At 34.3% G+C, this 21,390-nt stretch overlaps 1 protein-coding gene across 4 annotated transcripts in view; it reads right to left on the bottom strand.

The window, feature by feature from the left end:
* PDLIM5 (PDZ and LIM domain 5) overlaps positions 1 to 21,390 on the bottom strand; it is a 222,054-nt gene that overhangs the window by 87,092 nt on the left and 113,572 nt on the right. For 3 of the 4 annotated variants that reach the window (XM_039241295.1, XM_039241293.1, XM_039241294.1), the window contains exons 4-7: positions 12,634 to 12,676; positions 10,718 to 11,136; positions 1,064 to 1,236; positions 669 to 705 (exon numbers count right to left, since the gene is read on the bottom strand). In XM_039241295.1, the coding sequence (XP_039097226.1) occupies positions 669 to 705; positions 1,064 to 1,236; positions 10,718 to 11,136; positions 12,634 to 12,676 (672 nt within the window). The remainder of the gene's footprint in view (positions 1 to 668; positions 706 to 1,063; positions 1,237 to 10,717; positions 11,137 to 12,633; positions 12,677 to 21,390) is intronic. The other variant, XM_039241296.1, reaches the window with a different exon arrangement.

Below are 21,390 nucleotides of genomic sequence, written 5' to 3' on the forward strand. Positions count from 1 at the left end.
GCAAGACTCATAAATCACTGTACGTTAAGAGCACGTGCTGAAACTTCATGGTGCCAGTCACGTAATTTTGTGTATTTGGGACTAAAGACGTGAAGGGGTATCTTTTCCCTGTGGAAATAAAAGAAGAAAAGAAAAGAAAAGAAAAGTGACAGAAGAGTCATAAGAAAGAGAAAGAAAAAGTTTCTACGCTTAGCTCATCATGCAGAAAACATGCTTTATCAAAGCTTAATTTCATATAGCTGTTGTATTTAATAGTAAAGATTTTAAGGGTAGAGCATTTTTAATAAATGCAGAAATTAATCTATAGAGCCCTCTTGGAAACATCCTTTTTTATGCCCAAAATGAAGTTACTACACGACAACACATAAACTCATTCACAGAGATCTGTAGTGTTAGCAAAGCATCCCCAAATATACTCTTCTGCCCACTTATTTCAATACTAAAGGAAATTAACCTTACACATGAAATCCAGACAATATCTACTAATTTAAAAATTTCTAATTTTAAGTCTCACATTTAGGTCCCACAAAAGCCACTGAAGTTAAATGCTTAGCTTCTAGTTACAAACACAAAATGCCATATCACTACACTTAAAAATATGAAAAAAAGAAATTGAGACCATTCATGAAAGGAAAGCATTCAATTTGCCAAAAAAATGGACAACTTACTTTGCCTTCTTTGTATTTTCAGTTTCTGATTCTTTCACTGAAAAATAGTAAGCAATATCCACTATTAATTTACATTTTTTTAACGTGAAAAATCACTTAGGCAATTACTGTACCCATTGATACCAAATGGTCGAGTTGCACAGAGCCACTAAGAAACATTCCCTATGATGCTGTCACCAGCCACATACTAGTCAGTGCTGCTCCTGCAGCAACACTTTGCAGTGTGACTCTCCGGGCGTGGCTTCTTATTTATACTATCCACGTTGCGCATGGCATGCTTTAAGTGTAAACGGCCTCAGGAAAATTACTGTTTTCTAATAATCACCCATCTGTCTAAATGCTATTCTCTATGGCAAAGAACATTCATCTATTAGAATCTCTACGTATTCACTTACGATGTTCAGTCCCAGTGATCTGGGCGAGGATTCGGAAAGAACGAGACTGAGTCGTGCCAGTCCTTGGACGCCAATCTTCAGTGTCCTCAATCAGTCTTTTCTTGCTGGCATCACTGTGAGTCGGTATGTGATAAAACTCCGTATTGCGCTCCACAATATGTTTTCTTGGTGGGCTAGGGTTAAGAAGGAAAGAAAGAATTAAACATTTTTAAGTTAAGAATAAAATACCCTCTGCCAAATAAGTTATAAAACATTTAACATCAGTGTTCTTTTTTATATCTTATGCTTTTCCAAGTGCACTTAGCCTCAATTTTCTTAAAAAAGCATCTTTCTAAAATAGAGTAGACCTGCTTTTTCTTTAACTAGTAAAAAAAAAAAAAAGGTATTTATATGTTAACATAAAATAATAGTACATATAACTATTCAAGAGAAAGGTTACCGTTTAGGTGGGGTTTTCCTTTTAATTGACAGAAGGCAGCAGAAGAGAGATTCCAAGCATAAAGAAAAGGAAAAGAACAGAAAAGAAGGAAAATAAGGAGAATTGAATAGTCCACGGCAGTTAACATTTTTTTTGAAATTAACTGTACTGTTCTTGTATCTACCTTACGCCTAACAAAACACAGATATGGACTATATTCACAACCACTGTTAAATATCAACAGGTTGCCAAAATGTATTGGTTTTTACAAAATTAAATGAACAAATTTTCACTAGGCCCAGGAACTAAGAATGCTTTAGCACAGGCTAAGACAGCAATTCCAAACACAATTTTGAAAAGGGTCAGGACTGTTACTTTCTACAGTTTTCTTATTCCTGTGTATAGATATCCCTTGTCCTAAATAAAGTTGTGTGCGGGGTGAGCACGGAGAATAAAGAGTGTAGTATATCAGAAACTAATGGAATATTTATCAAAACACCAAGATGTAAATCTTGACTCTGTGACCTTTTAGATGTGTGATTTTGGACAAGTCAATCTCACTGGGCCCGTTTTTTTTCATTTATAAGATAAGAATATCACATACAAAGTAGCACTGTTCGAGCATTAAATGAAATAATACATGTGAAAGGGATTTTGTAAACTACAGAGCCCAAGAACTTTAAGTTTGCTGAGAACATTCATTTTTCTATTAACAAAGCATAAATGTTAAGTAATTTATATATTAACATTCTAACCCAAAATCTACTGAATGAATGTAATGAATACTCTGTTCTCTTCCCCTACCCACCCCTGTCCCCAAATATGACAAAAGCAAATTTTTAGAGTCTAGGAGTCTAATTTCGGGAGAGAAAAAGGAGTCTAACTCTAGACTAGCAGACTGAGATTTAAGTAGAGAGAGGGCTCAAAGAGTGTCAGATGTGAATGGCAACATCTGCTGGGTGTAATTCACTGCTAGAAAGGCACAGCACTATCACAGAATGCCACTTGACTGTTGTCATTTTAATGGTTACACTGCAAAACTGTCTCAGTACACTGAAAGACTTTTTGCCCAGAAAGAGCATGATAAGATATTAATATGAACAATGGCTTTAGAAACAAACAGCTAATAGTTTCAAGCACTACCTTCTTCACCTAATGTGTGTTTTGTGCAAGTCATTTAACTTCTCCAAATCTTGATTTTACCCATCTGAGAAAAGGGAATTGTATCTACCTTAAAGAGTTGTTCTGAGGAATAAATAAGACAGATAATATATGTAAAGTGCTTTCCAAAGTACCTAATACACAGGAATGATCACACAAGGTGTTTTCTTTCACGATTAGTAAAAACACTGTTTGCAATGCATATTCTAAGATTATGGGTCAGCCACATACATAAAAAACAGAATTAATAATATTTACACATAAAATTAGTGACATTTATAGTTTATGGTAGAATTCTAAGATTCCAGAAGTGAAATATCTAACATTTTACTAATTACTTTACTAATTACTTTTAATTAATATTAAACAAAACCTAACCCTTTTTAAAACAGAATTTTAAAAAATTATAATAGGCATAGAGTATTTCATAAATACACTATATTTGGAAGATATAATTTCCTAAACAGACAACACTTTACCTTATGCAATTATGTGAAAAATGTTATACTGAGCTATGAAACTTACAGCTTAAATTTCTCTATAATTAGTTACTGAATGTAGTTTATTCTTAAGTGGTACCAGTTTCCAGTATAAAACCATTTTCTATAAAAGATTTGGTCTGTAAAACTACAAAACAATAGTGTCAAGCTAAGAAGAAATACACTAAGAATAATAAAATGACACCACTTAAGAACACTTCTTAGCCATGACATACTTGCAGAAAGCATGGTACACCTGAGACTCTGTGATATTCACTACAGTTTAAGGCTCTGTGTTAAATGACATGAAGTTTCTAAACTCTGAGTGCTTATGACTATGATTAAAGAGAATAATCCCAATTATCTTATCTTTAAAAATATATTTGGGTTAGAACATAAATTTAACTATCAAGAACAAGTAATTTTATTTCAAAATGTAGATATTCACAATTAGCAAGTTTATTCAAATTAGAAAAAAAAAACTCAACAAGGGAGGCCCAAATCAGGTCACTAACTCAAGCATACACTGTCTACAATACTTACCTCCCTGAAGGTTCAGCTTACTAAGTTTTTCCACTGCAGAAGTGGAAAACACACACACTGATTTAAATGAAGTTCTCTAGCATGGAAAACATGTTTCCTAGGCTCCTTATAACATATATGTGAAAATTCTTGCAAAGAGAGGACACTAATAAAGTTGCTGGGGATATTAAAACGAAAGCAGGATAGAAAGTTACAGAGAGACAATGATGAAAATTACAAAAGGAACCACTGATTAGGTACTTACACTGTGCCAGGGTTGCTGAAGGAGGAGTAATACATACAAAAAAGATGTGACAGAGTAGAGAAGACATTGATGTTCCCAGGATAATGGAAAATAGACAAAGGTGAGGCAAAGAAAAGAAAGGGAAAAAAGATGAGCAGAAATCAAAGAATGAAACAGTGAAATTTAAAACAATTAACTTACAAGAAGATATTACACAAACATCATGCTTCAAAATAAACATGTAAACACAGACAAAAACGAGCAAATGTTAGTCAAAATTCTGTTATACAGAGAAAGATCCACTATTTAAAGATATCTCTAGGTTTATATAAATTCTTTATAGCAGGAATCCAAATTCCTATTACGTTCCTAATAAAAGGCAGAGAATAAAATGATTCTTAGATGTAATATGCAGAAACAGAACATTTTAGAATCACTTAAAATCAGAGCAGAATAAGAGAAAGTCTTTCATTCACATAATATATGAAGTATGTATTAATAGCAAATGTAATCTTCTAACCAAAATTATCTTGAATCATTAAAATAAAAAGTTAAAAAGCCAGAAAAAAAAAAAAAGAAAAGAAAAAGAATCACTATATTTTATACCTGAAACTAACATTACACTGTTCATTAACTATCTGTATCTGGAATTAAAATAAAAACCTAAAAGCCAAAAAAGTTATCCTGAATCATGTATTACAAAAAATAATATGCTATACTATTTTATTTTTTAAAAATGCAATTATAAGGGTACCTAAGTGGCTCAGTCAATTACATGTCTGACTGGCTCAAGTCATGATCTCACAGTTCATGGGTTCGAGCCCTGTGTCAGGCTGTATGCGGACAGCTCGGAGCCTGGAGCCTGCTTCAGACTGTGTGTCTACCCCTCTCTCTGCCCCTCCCCTGCTCATGCTGTCTCTCTCTCTCTTAAAAAATTAGTAAAATTTTAAAAAAATTTAAATAAAAATGTGATTATAATATAAAGTATAAGAAGCATACTGGATCATAAATAATGGGCTCTCACTCAATTTTCAAGTCTCTTCTGTCCGTCATTATCACCACTCTTATTCACAAGCAAATCCCAGTAACTTCAGAACAAATTAGTAGGAACCCATACTTTTAGATTATCAGTGATCTACTTACTGCTCAGAAACTCATGTCTGATATGATATAGTAAAGGAACTACATTAATAACATCTGAAGAAGGAAAACCTCAAAACGTAATTCATCCACAAGCCTATTAACCATGCAATCATTAAAAAACAAGTATATTTACATTCCATTATGCAGAGAGAAGAGCGAAGTATAAACTCTACATAGCTTGTAAAAACACTCTTAAATCAATCCTTCTGCAATGAAATTTAGTCAGAGTACCTAGTAATTCATTATGAACCTAATGACAAAAACTGCCTAAGAGTTTTAATACTAAGCCCGGCAGTGTAGCTATATTTGCTTCATTTATATCAAAGTCAATTTCATAAACTCAACAGAGGGCTGAGTTTCAGTGAATAGGGGTGGGATGCTGCAGTTACGCTGATCTCAGTATTTACGGATACTTATTCTTCTCTAGCCACAATGCAAAGCTTTCTTTCCTGTGCGTTACTATTTTAAATAGCCGGGAAGTCATTTTTGAAAATAACCTCCTCTGAACTGAATTTTAGATATTTAAACCTTTTAAAGTTTAGGGGAAAAGTTTTATATTAACATGAAGTTGGGAGGCAAACATTCTATGCTTAGTGAGTGGCAGCAGGTGTAGACTTGTCTGGTTTCAACCTAAAGATGCCAATTTGTATATGTCAAGTAAATATTTTCATGTATTTCAAATTATGTGCCCGAGAGGAATGGCCCATCATATACCACAACAGCATTTGTGCCAATGTGAGCATGAGGAGACCAGACTTTTCACCCTGGCTACGCTGCCACTTTCCCTGTGTCCTGAACAAGGTGCAATCTACAGACGCCTCTTTCCTCAACAGTGACATGGATTACAATTTCCTTTTCTTTCAGGCTTCTTGTATGGGCATATGTTTAATACATTTGAAGGCACTCTGCAAACCATACAAACAGATTTGTTGTCAGGATAGATCCCCTAACTGCTCGTTAAAAAAAAAAAGTACTATCAAACCCAACTGTAGTTTATCCATATTACTCATCCATACTGCCCCAACCCATTTAAAAACAAATACCAGTTCAAAGTAATAGAAAAAAGCCAGAGGTCACAGACATATCAAACTGGCTTCAAAAAACCTAGGCCTGAATCTTAATCACTTACAAGCAGCATGACTTGAGAAAATTAAGTAACCTGTCAGTATTCAATTAAATTGAATTAAATCACATAATGCATTGAGAAACACTTAGAACAATGCACAGTAATACCTAATAAAATAATACATTTGCATTTAAAAATAGATATTCATGGGGCACAGTCGGTTGAGCACCCTACTTCAGCTCAGGTCATGATCTCATGGTTTGTGAGTTCAAGTCCCACGTCAGCTCTGTGCTGACAGCTCAGAGCCTGGAGCCTGTTTCGGATTCTGTGTCTCATTCCCTCTCTGCCTGTCCCCTGTTTGTGCTCTGTCTCTCTCTGTCTCTCAAAAATAAATAAGTGTAAAAAAATAATTAAAAGAAAATTAAAATAATTAAAATAAGAAAATATATTTAACCTAAATGCTTAAATTTATTTTTCCAAGGCCTAATTTTTACCCTTTACATGGAAGTCAAATTGTTTGTTACACTGGAATTTAGTAACTAGTCAAAATCTTTGTAAGAATTTAAATAATAAAGTAGGGTTTGGGGATGTTTCACAAGTACACTGGTGCACTATATTCCAATGTGTATATAACATGGAACTAACTATTCAATTAGTGGGACCACAGCCACACTGGAATCAAGGTCCTAGTAATCTAATTGTTAATTCTGTTGACTAAGATAGTTAAATATTCCATATTTCCTGTTCTAATCTACAAAGTGATAATAAGTTTTAGCACATGCTCAGAATAATCATAACATGAAATTAATTTGAGTTATCTAATGTGATTTTTGTCTATTTTTAAGGCTATTAATCACCAGCCAGTTTACCATCAATACCAACAGACACAAATGCGAGGTTTTAAAGTATACCACCGTGTTGCCCAATGTCTATGTTAACTGCCTGTGACAGTTAATAAGTCAGTAACCATCTCTCTTAACAAAGGTATGTATAAACTTTCTATTATGCAGTGACACATAGCAGTATACATAGAATTCTCAAACTGCCAGCAACATTGTTCAAAAAATCAAAAAGGTTCTTAGAGACTTTACCTGGGAAACACTGGTGTATTATACAAATTAGGAAACCAACTCAGTTATACATACATTATTCAGTAGTGGTACATCTGTTTATGCTTTCTCTTGTATCTTTCTCTTTCTCTTCTACTAGTCTCACTGCACGCAAACTACATTTCCCCAATTATCTCTTGTAAACCACCACACAGCAAACCCCATATATATTTTATGACAAAAGTTAAACACGACTATTTTTTTACTATAAAGCAATTCACTACAACATAGCAATGCAAACCAAACTTATGAAAACATTAAATATGGTTCTTCTAAATATAGCTGTTTTGCAAAATGTAACTTAATTTTGCAAAAATTGGACACATTCATGCTGTTTACTCATATATAAATCACCATATTTCCTCTCCAGTAATGTGGATACTAACTTTGTCACTTGTGTTTTCTGTAAAGAGAAAAGCATTTAAAAATATTACTACCGTATCATTATATTTTTGTATCTTCCAAGGCCAAGTTCTTCAAAATAACACACTGAAATTGTTAGAAGAAATTGCAGTCCAACAAAATTGAAATTAATAAAGGATACATGAAAGACTTACCTGTTTAAAGCAGTGGCACATTATAATGCAAGGGCATATGGAAAGGGAAAAGGTAAATTACTTAAACTACTTGATGCAAAATAGCTTTCCTTCTGCTTTGGAAGATAAAGTCCCAATTTGCTCTAAGTAGAGTAAGGGGGGAGAGGAGTTAGGAAAATAACAAGACAGGTAATTTGTTTATGTAGAAGATTAAAAACTTCCTAAAGTGCCTTGTTCATTATATTTATAAGAAGGAACAAGAACACTTACATAGTATTATTAAGAAATATTCTAAAACTATCAGCACGATTAGAGATTTTATACTTTACAATGAATATTTCTTAGTAATAACACATAATGAATAAATATTTGTGTCTGATGTTTACTAATCCTATATAAATTTGGGCAATGAGCCAGTTACTTTAAATCACTTGAAGATTAATAATCTTTCTGCTTTGAGGAAACAGAAAACTTAGGAATTTAGCTTTATACTCTTCCAAATTCTTAAATTTTTGGTTGCTGGCATGTATTATTTTTAAAATAAAAAGTACTTGATAGAAAGTAACAACTCTCAACTTTGAAAGAGTTTTGTTGCAGACCTTTTGTAATATAGAAATATGAAAAAAATACTAATCACATAGTTAGTAAATAGTCTATGATTTCAGAAAAGGTTTGATACCTGATGAAGGAAATGCACTTGTCCATACCACAAAACACGTCATCAAAATGACACATCAATGACTAGTAAAGTGTCTGATTTATTTTTAATCTCTCTAATCTAAACATAGTAAGAGAAATGGCACTGCAAGTTTGTCACAGAATTTCACAGACACCAGAGATATTTTGTTTTCAGGGTAATCAAGTTTTCATTGTCCAACATCTGGATGACATTTGAAATCAAGCTATTTTTAAATATACCCAGGTTACAAATGCAAAGCTGTAACTTGCTTGTTAATGATGCAAAATATGTAATAACCTCTTTTCTCCTGAATCTTGCACAGAGTTAGACACAGGCACAGGTTCAGTAATCACATGTCCATTGATTAAAAAGCCATCATTAAGGCCCTATTACTATGCCATTGCCTACATTTTCATTTTGAGGATAATAAGCTGTAATAAATCATTTTAAGTTTAATCATCAAAGCTGTAGTTATAAAACAAAAATTTAAGCTTCACATTCATATTTTCATGTTTTAAATGAAGTATACATTTCCATAACCTCAATTTACTTTAAATTTCCATCTGACTATCTTATAAAATTTCAAGATCCTTTTGGGGCGCCTGGGTGGCTCAGTCAGTTAAGCGTCCGACTTCAGCTCAGGTCATGATCTCATGGTTCATGAGTTCAAGCCCTACACAGAGCTCTGTGCTGACAGTTCAGGGCCTGGAGCCTGCTTTGGATTTTGTGTCTCCCTCTCTCTCTCTGCCCCTCCCCCACTCATGCTCTGACTCTCTCAAAAAATGAACATTAAAAAAGTTTTTTTCAAGATATGTTAATAAGGAGAAAATATGTTTATTCAGACACTTCTTCCAGGGGAGTTTTATATACTGAAACTGGAATTCCATAAACACAGGAAACGTCTGCTTTTAGTTTTCTGTGGGGCCAACAATTTGACAGGCAGCATCTTTCTTTTCAGAATATCTACTGATTACTCTAAAATCTACTGTCTGAAAAAAAAAGACATTCAGAAAAATACAACCCAACACTATATACTATTTCTTTCCTCAAATAAAAGAAGAATAACCTTCTTTGAAAGACACTAATTTTACTCAATATATATGTCCAAACTTTACAAAGCCGCCCACAACCACAAAACCGTATGTTCGGACCAGTAGCTCTTCTTCCAGACCTCCTACACCTTCTCTCAGCAGCAGCCCTGGAGATGTGCCACCTTCTATTTCAACGCCCCAGAGTTGCCATGGCAGCAGTGCTACAGAAGGCACAGCCCCTTCATTACATGAATTAACATTCTGAAGGGATTACCTCAGAAAGGACCTATCCACGCAATTATTTTAATTATACTTCCCTGGGAACTGGCATTGGTAAAAACCATCATGCATGCTGATGTTTTCCCTTTTAAAGTACATTTTCGTCACAATAAATCTGATCAAAATGATTTTACACAAATGACTTTGGCTTCAAGTACAGTCACTGAATTCCATAAAGAATAAAATGACCGTCTATAAACGGAGGCTGCTGAAAATGGACTTCAAATTTTAAAAACTACCTCAAAAAAAGGAAAAATCATAAGGAATGGATTTTTAAAAACTTCCGACATCACATATTTAGTGCCCACTTCTGCAAAGCCATTCATTTTAGAAAAACCTTTACAATGAAAATATTCTCTACTTTGCTTCTGATGTTTGTGAAGCATCCTTTGATGTTATTGTTCTACCATTACTGTTTGCTTTCACAGACTAAATTCTAGCCTAAGCTTATCTGAAAAGAATGTTGCTGGCTATCTGACCTAAGCTAATGCATCATACATAGACATGAGTCAAAACTAAATTCGTTTTCTGTCTTAAGACTGCTTCCCAAGAAAAAAAGCTTTTCAAACTCCTCATTTCCTTTCTCCTTAGGGTGAGATACATAAGCTGACACAACTTTAACCAGTCTGTTTAAACTTTTGGTGACTAATAAAAGGATGGAAAAATTGAGAAAGATTCAAGATCCGCCTTGCATTGTAAGTGCCAGCTGCTCCTTGTGATGCCAGGACTTGGAGACAGAGTTACAGAGTATGTTACATGGTTCATAACATATCAAAATGCATATTTAGGTTCTGATTAACCTATAACTGCCTTGCAGAAAGTGCTGTATGTATATAATATAAAGCTACATGTTAATGAAGCAAATGAAACTTCATCTCCGTTCCTTCAAAGAACAGCTGATTTGGGGGTGGGGGATGTAGATTATTTCCTGGAAATTGCCTGAAAGAAGAGTTTGGATAAGAGCAGAAAGCACCCTTGGCCACCTACCCATTTTGCTGTTTACTGTCACCCTGGGATCCTCTTCTCTGCCCCTCTGCTAGCTCCTGAGCAGTCTCGGAACACACGCTGGTGACTGTGGGCTGCCGTGGGACATTAACTGCAGGTTTACCAGCGCTCAGTGCAGACGAATGCTGGTCAGCACTAAGATTGGCATTAGCATGCAGTCCAGATGCAGCGAATGAGGGAGGAGTGACAGCAGCCACGGGTGGAGGGGAAGCGTGTGATGAAGTGGTCGCGTGGGGTGGGGTGAAGGCAGACGATGGTGATGGGATGGATGTGGCTTTTGGTGAAGACACGGAACCAAAGGGTCGCGGTGCCTTATTGTAGGCCGTGTTGGTTGTGGAAGTGGCTTTGGACACAGCAGGAGATGGAATGGGCACAGGTTTAACTACTTCTTTAGGTTCTCCCTATGTGAAATAAAAATAAACATACACAAGAACACACCAAATACATGCAAGGTAGATTCACTGAAAAGAACACAAAGCTAGTTTTTAAAAGACAAACATAATCATGTTAGCAGCCCAAACTTCACACATTTCTAGATAAAAATGATGAGCATAACATGCATGCCAACTGGTCCCAACATGCATAACACGATGCACACAATGAGCATATTTTAAATGAAGTAAGTTTCAAAATATTTAGGAACTAAGAGTAGGACACTATCAAAAAGACTAAACACGTCATCATACATACTATCAAAAAGACTAAACACGTCATCATACGTGTCAATGAACACTTCACATTTTCCAAAAGGAAAAATTTTAAACACCCACAATAAACAAAACATCGCTAACTAAAATATTTGTTTTAAAATAACCAGAGTCTTGATTATAATTTCATCTTTCAAACATGTTTAATTACTCTCCAGAGTCTAATTTTGACTCATTCAGAAACAGCAGCACATTTCTAAGGATTAATTTTTAAAAAAATATTAAAAGAGAAGAAAAAAGACCATTTTCATTTAACTCAGAAATATGCACATTCTAATGAATCATTTTGAATGAAGACATTACTAAAAAGAAAAATCTCAACAATTCACCTGTTTCTCTGGAATGTTTTGAGGTATTATTTGGAGATAGGATAAAATTCTTTCCCTTTTCCAAAATAAATAATTAATAGTTACATGAGGAAAAAAATGATCTTAGATGTTTTCTCACTGCCACTCGTCAAAGAAAAATTAACTACAAAGAAAGGTCAATTCCTCCTAAAATTAACATAATTTGTATTTGCAAACCCCTATTCCAAAAAAAGTGTAAAGTTAAAAAAAAAAAGATTAAACTTCAATGACATTCATAAATTCCTATTCACTGTAACATCACAAAAGAAAAAACAATCAAGTTTTAAAAAACCTACAATGGTGGTTCTATTATGTTTAAAAAAATAAGTAATCTAAATTAACCTTATAGAAATAATAAAGATAATTGAGGGGGGTGGGGAAGTAACTTAATGTCTCAGCACATCAATACAAATAGTTCAATAAAAAGGCACAAGTAAAATAAAGGGGAAAAACCCCCAAAAGTATAAACCAGCTGTATATGAATAATGGTTTGGGATATTTTGAGGATATATATATATCCTCTTATATATATGAGAAAAAAGGTACTTGCCAATAACCTAATCCAGAATACTCTGAAAATATAATTAAAAATCTATTCATATTACTAATAAAATGTTATCTAAGACTTGTGATAGACATTTTCAGAAGCCATTTACTTATTTTCTTTAAAATATATGACTTAAGATTCCATCCCCCCTCCCCAAATCTTTAAAGGAAAAGAACTGTGAGGAAAATTGTACTGAAACTATAAATTGTCACTACAGCCCAAGACAGGAAATGGAAATGACAGTGATTCAGCAAGGACTATCAAGTGGTACCTAGTGATACTAGATGAGAAACACACCTTTTGAACAGGAACTGGCTCAGGCTTGGGTGTGGCAGAGGCCCTGAAGAGGGGAAAAAAAAGGGGGGGGGGGAACATAAGTTCTTGCAAACATCTAATTAATGGAATTTTTATTAGTATATACGTTAATATATTAAATCAATCAGAATTTATAGCTTCATAATTCATAGTTTTAACTATTCATAATCTACTAATCAATCAACTTGTGTAACTCAAAATGCTGCAAGTACCAACATCCTTACACACTAAGTATTCATTTGTTCTCTACTTACTCAAATGAGGAAAGACAAACACCAATCGTGTTTCTTAATGGACTCATGTTTAAGCTTTCAATTAAGGTTATTCTCCCTCAAAAGGGAAAAGTATAATAAACATGGCTTTCTCGTCCCTGGGTAGTTGAAATACCTTATCTGAACCTCTATCTCCAATAGTACCTGCCTTTTCTCCTAACACCCATGAACACGTGCACAGGGTATTGTGTCTCTTTGTGAAGGTACTGAAAAAATTCTGGTTGAACTGAGTCACTGAATGAGTATTTAGTTTGTATTTGTATTCTTAAGTATTTATGCAAGTTAATATATTTGATATACTAAAACCTAACTGTAAGTTCTTCATTAGGCTATAATTTCAGTGAAGGAAATGCCCATGTCCCATTTATGTGTCTATATCAGCACTGTGCCTGGCATGTAACAGGTCATCAGTAATGAGCGTGGAAAGGAGAGAACAAGAAAGGCAAAAATCCAAGCACAGAACCTATTTAAAAATTTAAATGAACTATTTTCAGTATACGCTTTTTTGTATTATTATTGTCTTTTTGGTTAGCATGGACTAAAAGTAACAATAAATGATTTAGAGCAATTATCTCATATAATCATGACAAATAACCAAAATACCAACTATCATTATCCCCATTTTTCAGATGAGATATTTCAAAGTTTAGAGTACGTAAATTATACAGGATAGAGCTGGTCAACAGTTTTTATATGTTACAATATACAAGTTGTAAGTCAAGGATAACGGGAAAGCTAGTAATTTAAAGGCTATTTACCCAGTCTTAAGGTACATATTATAATAGTGCCAGAACCAACGTGACTCTTCTTATAAAAAAAGACTATAGATAATGTATCAAGTGCAAAATTCAAGAAATGTAACCAGAGTAAGTAAATATGTGATAACAATTTTAAGCTACAAACCATGAGACTGTTTTATTTACAGAGATAACAGATCACCGATTTAAAAAAAAAAAAAAGATAGCATAGGATATTTGATCTCTAGGAGTATAACCTAATAATGAACTCCAATCAACATTTTTAGCAGCAACTGAATTTTCCAGTAACCACTAATTTGATTAGTTAGGGCAAGCATTGACTGAATAATTGGCTAGCCTAATGAGAAGCTACAATGGATGCTAACATTCGGTTATTACAATATAGAATTATACTCTGTTAAATTGCATAACTTTCCATGTGTACTCTCAAATAGACTATCAAATTTCTCTTTTAGCTTATAGGGTTGTTATAATAAGCAAAGGAAACAAGTTCAAGTACAGAACAGTGGAATCTTCCTTTCATTGAAATTTCACAATAAGATGTAATCGCAAAGGATCTACTTATTAAAACCACCCAAGCTTATTGGAAGCTTGCCATACTAGGATGGTTTCTGTTTTCATCTGGACACTTAAAGGTGCATGAAACCCTTCTAGCAACTTAATAACAATTTATAAAAAGAATACGATGTTTAACAATCACCAAGTTTCCAAAAGGAATAAAATACATATATCCTATGTCTATGAAAACAAGCCTCTCAGTTTTTTCTAGGTGTTACTTCTTTTTTTTTTTTTTTAATGTTTTATTTATTTCTAGGAGAGAGAGAGAGACAGCGTGAGCAGGGGAGGGTCAGAGAGAGAGGGAGTCACAGACTGAAACAGGCTCCAGGCTCTGAGCTAGCAGTCAGCACAGAGCCCGACGCGGGGCTCGAACCCACGAACCGCGAGATCATGACCTAAGCGAAAGTTGGACACCCAACCGACTAAGCCACCCAGGCGCCCCGGTGTTACTTCTTAACCAATGTTAGCAGTAACAACAAGAATCTCAGAATGGCTAGTTTTCATTAATTTTGGAGTCCAACTACTTTTTTTGTTGAGGAAGCACAGAATAATAATGAGTCCTAAAATACTTAATGGACAGAAGGTTCTACAAAAAATACTGCTTGAAATCTTGAATTCACAAAAGATCTTAAAATCTGATACTTGAATCTGTTTGCCCTGCTTGCCTTCTGATAAAGTTGCACAAGTGCAAGGACCCAAACTAAGACAAGCAGTCAGAAAAAAGATGGACAACACACCCTCAAAATTCCAGAATTGAGCCCATTACATATTAAAAACACAAATGTAATTCTGTAAATAAAAAACAGACTTACTCAAAATAAAATGTCAAATAGTTGACACTAGATGCAAAATAAATTAGCTCCATGGGTTTATATATTTAAATAATCATCAAATGAGTCATAAAATCATTGAAACTGTATACTTCCTTAAAGTTACTCTATCACATGACAAATCTGATATAATTTTATATATTTTTAATTTATATATAAGTATACAAGTATATTTATATATTTAAGTGTAATTACATATTTGTGACACTACAATTATTGTGGTTTGAGAAATTAGCATATATGAAAAACAAAATCCGCAAAATTAATGAACAGCATTAGTACTAGCTTTAAAAATATCAAACTTTACAAACTATTAAAAAATAACAAAATAAAGATATACCATTTTGCTCTCAAATGTGTTGAGATTTTAATGTTAATACATAATGTTTGTGAGATTATGTTGCTGGAAGAACTATAATACTATTAACAGCTCTCCTGAAAAATAATTTGGTGTTTATTTATAAAAAGCCTTGAAGAAAGCTCATACCCTTTGACTCAATAATAATTTCAGGAATCTATCATAAGGAAATAATCTGAAGTATGGTAAAGACTTTCTGTACAAAGATATTAATTCTCTACAGTGTAACTTATAGCAGTGAAAAATTGGAAACAATCAATTAACAACAGTGAGGAAATGGTGAACTGCAATATAACCATAGGATGAAACATGCAATGATTAAAATCATTCTTTGAAAGAATTCTGAATTACATGATAACATGCTAATTTCATGATGTTAAGTGATAAAAGGAAGAAATAAAAGAACATAACCAGCGTGATCAGTGCACGGAAAAAAGTAGATGGAAACAGACTTAACATTTTAGTAGAGGCTCTCTATGGGTATTTGTTTTTTCTCTCTTGTGTTTGTTTTCTTCCATACATGGCTACTTTTTACACCAGATAGGACTATTTCTCAAAGTATGTTTCACAGAAAAATACTTTTCAAAACACAGAAGAAGAGATTCTGTTACTAAAGACATATGGAAAACTTAAAGTTACAAAGCTGTTAGCCAAAGAACTTCTCAGAGCCTTTAAATGCCTAAAGTAGAAAATCTTGCAGATTGTTGTTCATGTCCCTTTGAAGTATGGCATACTGATCTATTTAGAGTACTCACTTATTAGGAAATCTTTCTCAAGACTGGCATTAGGGGAAAAACCTTCTGGGATAATGCTGTTTTAGAGAAAGAGTAAAGAAAGTGAATTTCTGTAAGTCTGAAATGCTTAAGTCTCCCAGAAGCAGCTAAAATGATGAAAAAGAAATATTATAATCCATACAATCCCCAAAACCTTTTATCATACAGAGTACCTTCTTCATCTTCAACTTCACTAACAAGAGAGTGAAAGATTATGAGCATAACTTAATCAACATTTAAGGGAAGAAAATTCCATTTCCTTCACCAAACTGAAATATGAATTTCTTATATTCCCTGAAGAGAAACTTATGATAAGAAAAACTATTTCTCAAAACTAAGATTTTTAGTTGTCTTTCTTAAAAATACACATTAGAGTGAGCATCTGCTCCTTTACTTTAGAAATGTCACAGATTACTTAAAAAGTCAATCTAACAGACTTTTCAATAAAATGAAAAGCAATTTTTAAAACTGAGGTGCAATTATTAAAAATTATTCCTATATTTTTCTCTTCAAATCGTAGGAAATATGCAGTGGGATAATTTAGCTCCCTTTCGACCACAGTGATCATCACAAGGGCCTTCGGTGGAGTGTGTGTTTCAAACCAGCAGAGATCTTGGCAATGGCTTAGTGCCATGGGCTCAACAATTGGCTTATTGTTCTCTCTTCTGTTAGTGCAAAGCCACTGTACGGGAGTAAGCCACGATGGTGAGAGACTAGTGCCTTGGCCCAGTACTCTCCTCAGCTCAAGGAATTCAAAGAACAAAGCCAGCAGTGTGGCTATAACAATCTATTTTGAAAGTTGACTGATTTTTTAAGAGCAGTATCCAAAATAAAAATCTCTAATGCACTGCAACCAGTTTCAGAACTTCTGGCCAAAGAGCTGAAAGGAATTTTGTAATGGATTTTGTTAGAAACTAGAATTGTGATACCCTGGTTACAATAATGTATAGGAAAAATAATGCCATAAATAAGCAATAGCTCTATCAAGGACTATATTCAAACAAAACTGCATCTATGAACACCCAATGGTTAGTTCTATATTTAAGTTATATTTTAATGATTTAATGCATTTTTCTAATACTGCTTTATAAAATAATGTGCTTTGAGTTAATAAAGTAGCCAATGAATGTTCACACTGCTATTTAAGAATGAGGAATTAAGCAACAAAACTAGACTGATAAAGATTATTCACATTACTCATTATGTCCTGGTGACTCCTTCAACCATATCTAATATACTTAACTCATAAACAATCATACAGAAAACAGGAAGATTTTTAGTTCCTCTTTTGTGAGATGAGCTCTATCTAAGTTTCCCACAGCATGGCCATCTTTGGGCTCACTGACCTCAAGACTGATAAACACGAGGGTACATCATTAATCACTTTAATTGCAAAGTTGTCAATTTGCAATAACAAAGCAACTCCAGAGGGGAAAAAGTGAGCACTCAAGTGTGCAGAAAGATGTCTCCTTAAACGATTTCCCCATATTTTATTGTACTTCCAGTCTATTCTACTGCAAACTCAAACCTTACGCATTTAAATCACTTATGGCAAGGTATCAGTGCTTTTCTCTAAAGAATTTGGGAATATGTAGAGATTAAATTTTCTATAAATAAAAGTACAAAGAAGTTATGTATCAGTATACCATAACAACTTTCAGCTTATATAAAAGACTGTGCTCACCAGACACACCTGCACTCACATACACAGTCTCACTTTCAATTTCTCTCTCACCCTGCATCTTCTTTATCTTACCATGGGAACTAACAGAGTACATGTCTTCCTCTAGAAAGGGAGAAAGAACCCAAAGCTGGACAGATTCTGAACAGTGAGAGGCAGAAGGTAGGAAGTTAGAAGCAATGGAATTGCTTTAGGGCCCATGGGAGTACCTCGGACCCCCTCTGCTTGGGCTTGGATTCAAACAGGGTATGGCTCTGATAAATCCAGAACAATCAATTGCCACTTGATAATTACTTCCATATAGAAGGATGGGGGCTTTTGTTGTAAAATCCTTCTTAGATGGTCATACATGGGGTTTGAGAAGAAATTTTCATCAACCAGTTCTAAATCAAGCCAGAGAAGGATAGAGGGAAGGAGCAAGGTAGGAAAGGACTTGTACGGAGCTTGCCTGACCCACATGGTTACACTATTTGGGAGCAGGGTGAGCTGGGGTCTGGAGGACAGAATAAAGAAGAGAGCATTAGACTAAATTTAAAATGATAAGGTATTTCCCATTATGCAAATAATGTTACCATCAGCAAGTATTCCATTACATTACCATTTACTGGGTATTTACTAGGAGCTCAACACTGAATTAAAGGCCTTACATACAGTACATTAAGTTTCAGAAGTAAAGTCCAGAAATATTAAATAATTTTGACTGCTAATGCCAAGATAAACGCCAATGTCCACATTTTCCTTCCTCTAATATATCCATCTCACCCAGAAGGAGCCCACAAATTAACAAATATTTCTTCTCATGGTATGCTGCTTTATTTTTTATTGCTGAAATTCACAAATTCAGTGCTATTAAGATCCTTAGAAATGCAAACTGAATACTGATCAATTTGAATAACTAGTTTTGCTGACAGGTTTGAATGTTACTTGACATCTTGCACTTGAGAGCATGTTTTCATCGGTCTTGTCATCAATATTTATGAAGCCACAGGCACTGCTCCAGATGCTGGGAATATAGTGATAAGCAAGTCAAAGAAGGTCTCTGCCTGGAATCTACATTCTAATGAAGGAGGCAGATAATAAGCCAATAAATAAGACACTTTCGTATAGTGATAAATGCAAAATTTCACTTATTCTACTTGATTCTAGATGGAAGAAATTTATCTTTTTACTCAACGTTTATTTCCACAAGAACATTTTTAACAGGGGAAGTTTTGTCTGTCCATTGTGCCTCATTTCCACACTCAAAATAACCTCAGAATCGTTTAAGACAAAAAACATGAATTTTTCTAACTAGTATTTATAAAATAACTTCTATCAAAAAAGACTAAAGACTGTGTAACATTTTAGATGATTTCAAGTAAACGTATTTATTTAAGAAGAAATTTTTTATAGTGAAAATACTATTTCAACAGTATTCAGTAGAAGCTTTAAATAAGGAATCTATTTTATATGCCACATTAAGAAATGGTGAACTTTACCGTAAAGGACTAGATGGTCGATACTAAATTTAACTACTTAGCTCTGTTATCAGAGCAAGAAAGATAACAAAAATGTAATTGAATGAACATGCCTTGTGCCAATAAAACTTTATTTATATAAACAGGAATGGGCAAGGGACTAAATTTGGCCAACCTCTAGTTTAGATCACTTCAATGGTTTTGATTATAACAAACTTTCTAGGAAGTAATCCTACAGGACCACAGCTCTTTTGGACTCTGAGCTTCATAATAATGCTGCCTTAAAAAACTCCTAATTACAATTTGTTCAGACACTGACAGGTTTAGGGACGCCTAGGTGGCTCAGCTGGTTCGGCATCCGACTTCAACTCCATCATGATCTCATGGTTTGTGAGTCCTGTGTCAGGTTCTGTGTTGACAGCTGGGAGCCTGGAGTCTGCTTAGGATTCTGTGTCTCCCTCTCTCTCTGCTCCTCCCCCACTCATGTCCTCTCTCTCTCTCTCTCTCTCTCAAAAAGAAATAAGCATTAAAAAAAATGAGAGTTTAGCTTCTCATTATTCTTTCTGTAGTTGCTACTTGTCAATTCCTTTTAACCCCTCTATCTCAAACTTGCATATTACTTGCAATCCAATGACCCATCTAAACTTCCAAATCACCCTGTTCAAATAAAATTCACACCACATGGCACTTATACTGATACTTGGTGAAGGGATAGGGTAATGTTATTTAATTAAAGATGACATTTTAAGCACTATTTTTAACTCCACTACTCAGCACCCTCAGTTCATTTGCTAATACATGATAAAGGCTACTAAAAACCTATCTTAGAACACCTCTCTGGCTCAGTCAGTAGGACATCCAGCTCTTATCTCAGTGTTGTGAACTCAAGCCCCACACTGGGCATGGAGCCTACTTTAAAAAACAAAACAGGGGTGACTGGATGGCTTAGTCAGTGAAGCATCTGACCTTGGCTTCAGGTCATGATCTCATGGTTCCATTCGTGAGTTCAAGCCCCTCATTGGGCTCTGTGCTAACAGCTCAGAGCCTGGAACCTGCTTCAGATTCTGGGTCTCCCTCTCTCTCTGCCCCTCCCCTGCTTGCACTCTGTCTCTCTCTCAAAAATAAACATTAAAAATTTTTTTAATAAAAAATAAAAAAAAACAAAAATATCTCTCTTCTATATATTGTTAAGTGTATCTATTAGTAACACAACTTTTTAAAAATTCTAAACAGCAACGAAAAAAGATGTACCATGCATTCTGAAAGAGAAGCTAAAAAGTGTAATTTCTTTCTTTTCCACTCTTGTCCACAAAACTCTATACTTTCTTTCTTATCAGGCATGGATGGTAATACTTTCAGGACTGGTATAATCAACCAATTGATAACAGAGTTGCATTCTCTGAAAACCTACAATGTTTATGTCTTTCTCACTAATCACTTCTTTTTACAATATCTGCTCCTCCAGCTCCAATCAGGCAGGAAAAAATGTATTTTTATCAACATAGTATTTCATTGTTAATATAAATAATCTGCCTGTGAAAATTCAATTCCATTTACATGCCCACATTTTTCTGGCTCTTTCAATGACACTATTAAAATACCTTTGAATAACAAATATGGTTAATTTCCCTATACTAGGAAAATAGGCATCAATAACAAAATATATGCATAATTGGATTTTCACAGACTTTTCGAAATGCATAGAAAACTAACTGCTTCAGGAAAACCCTGATAAGCATCAGATGCCAGAGAGTAGAATAAAAGTAGTAAAAAAGCAGGCACGATTCATAAACCTAATGTTTGTTTACTTCTCTTTTCTTCCTTTTAGGAAAAGCTTAGAGCCCTAAAAAGACAAAGACAGCCTGTTTTTACATATTCAGTCTTTCTCTTTATCAAGCTCTTCATTGATAGAGGAATTCTTTGAGAAACAGGAGAAATAGCTAAATAAAGGTTGCAAGGCTAAGCTACCAAAAAATAAATAAAAAAAGGAAACTGTACAGTTTCCTTGTTGGTGTAACGATGATAATCCTGCTGAGGAATTGTTTTGAGGAT

The sequence above is a fragment of the Hyaena hyaena genome, unplaced genomic scaffold (genome assembly GCF_003009895.1).
Source record: "Hyaena hyaena isolate Hyena2069 unplaced genomic scaffold, ASM300989v1 scaffold_191, whole genome shotgun sequence".
Taxonomy (NCBI): Eukaryota; Metazoa; Chordata; class Mammalia; order Carnivora; family Hyaenidae; genus Hyaena; species Hyaena hyaena.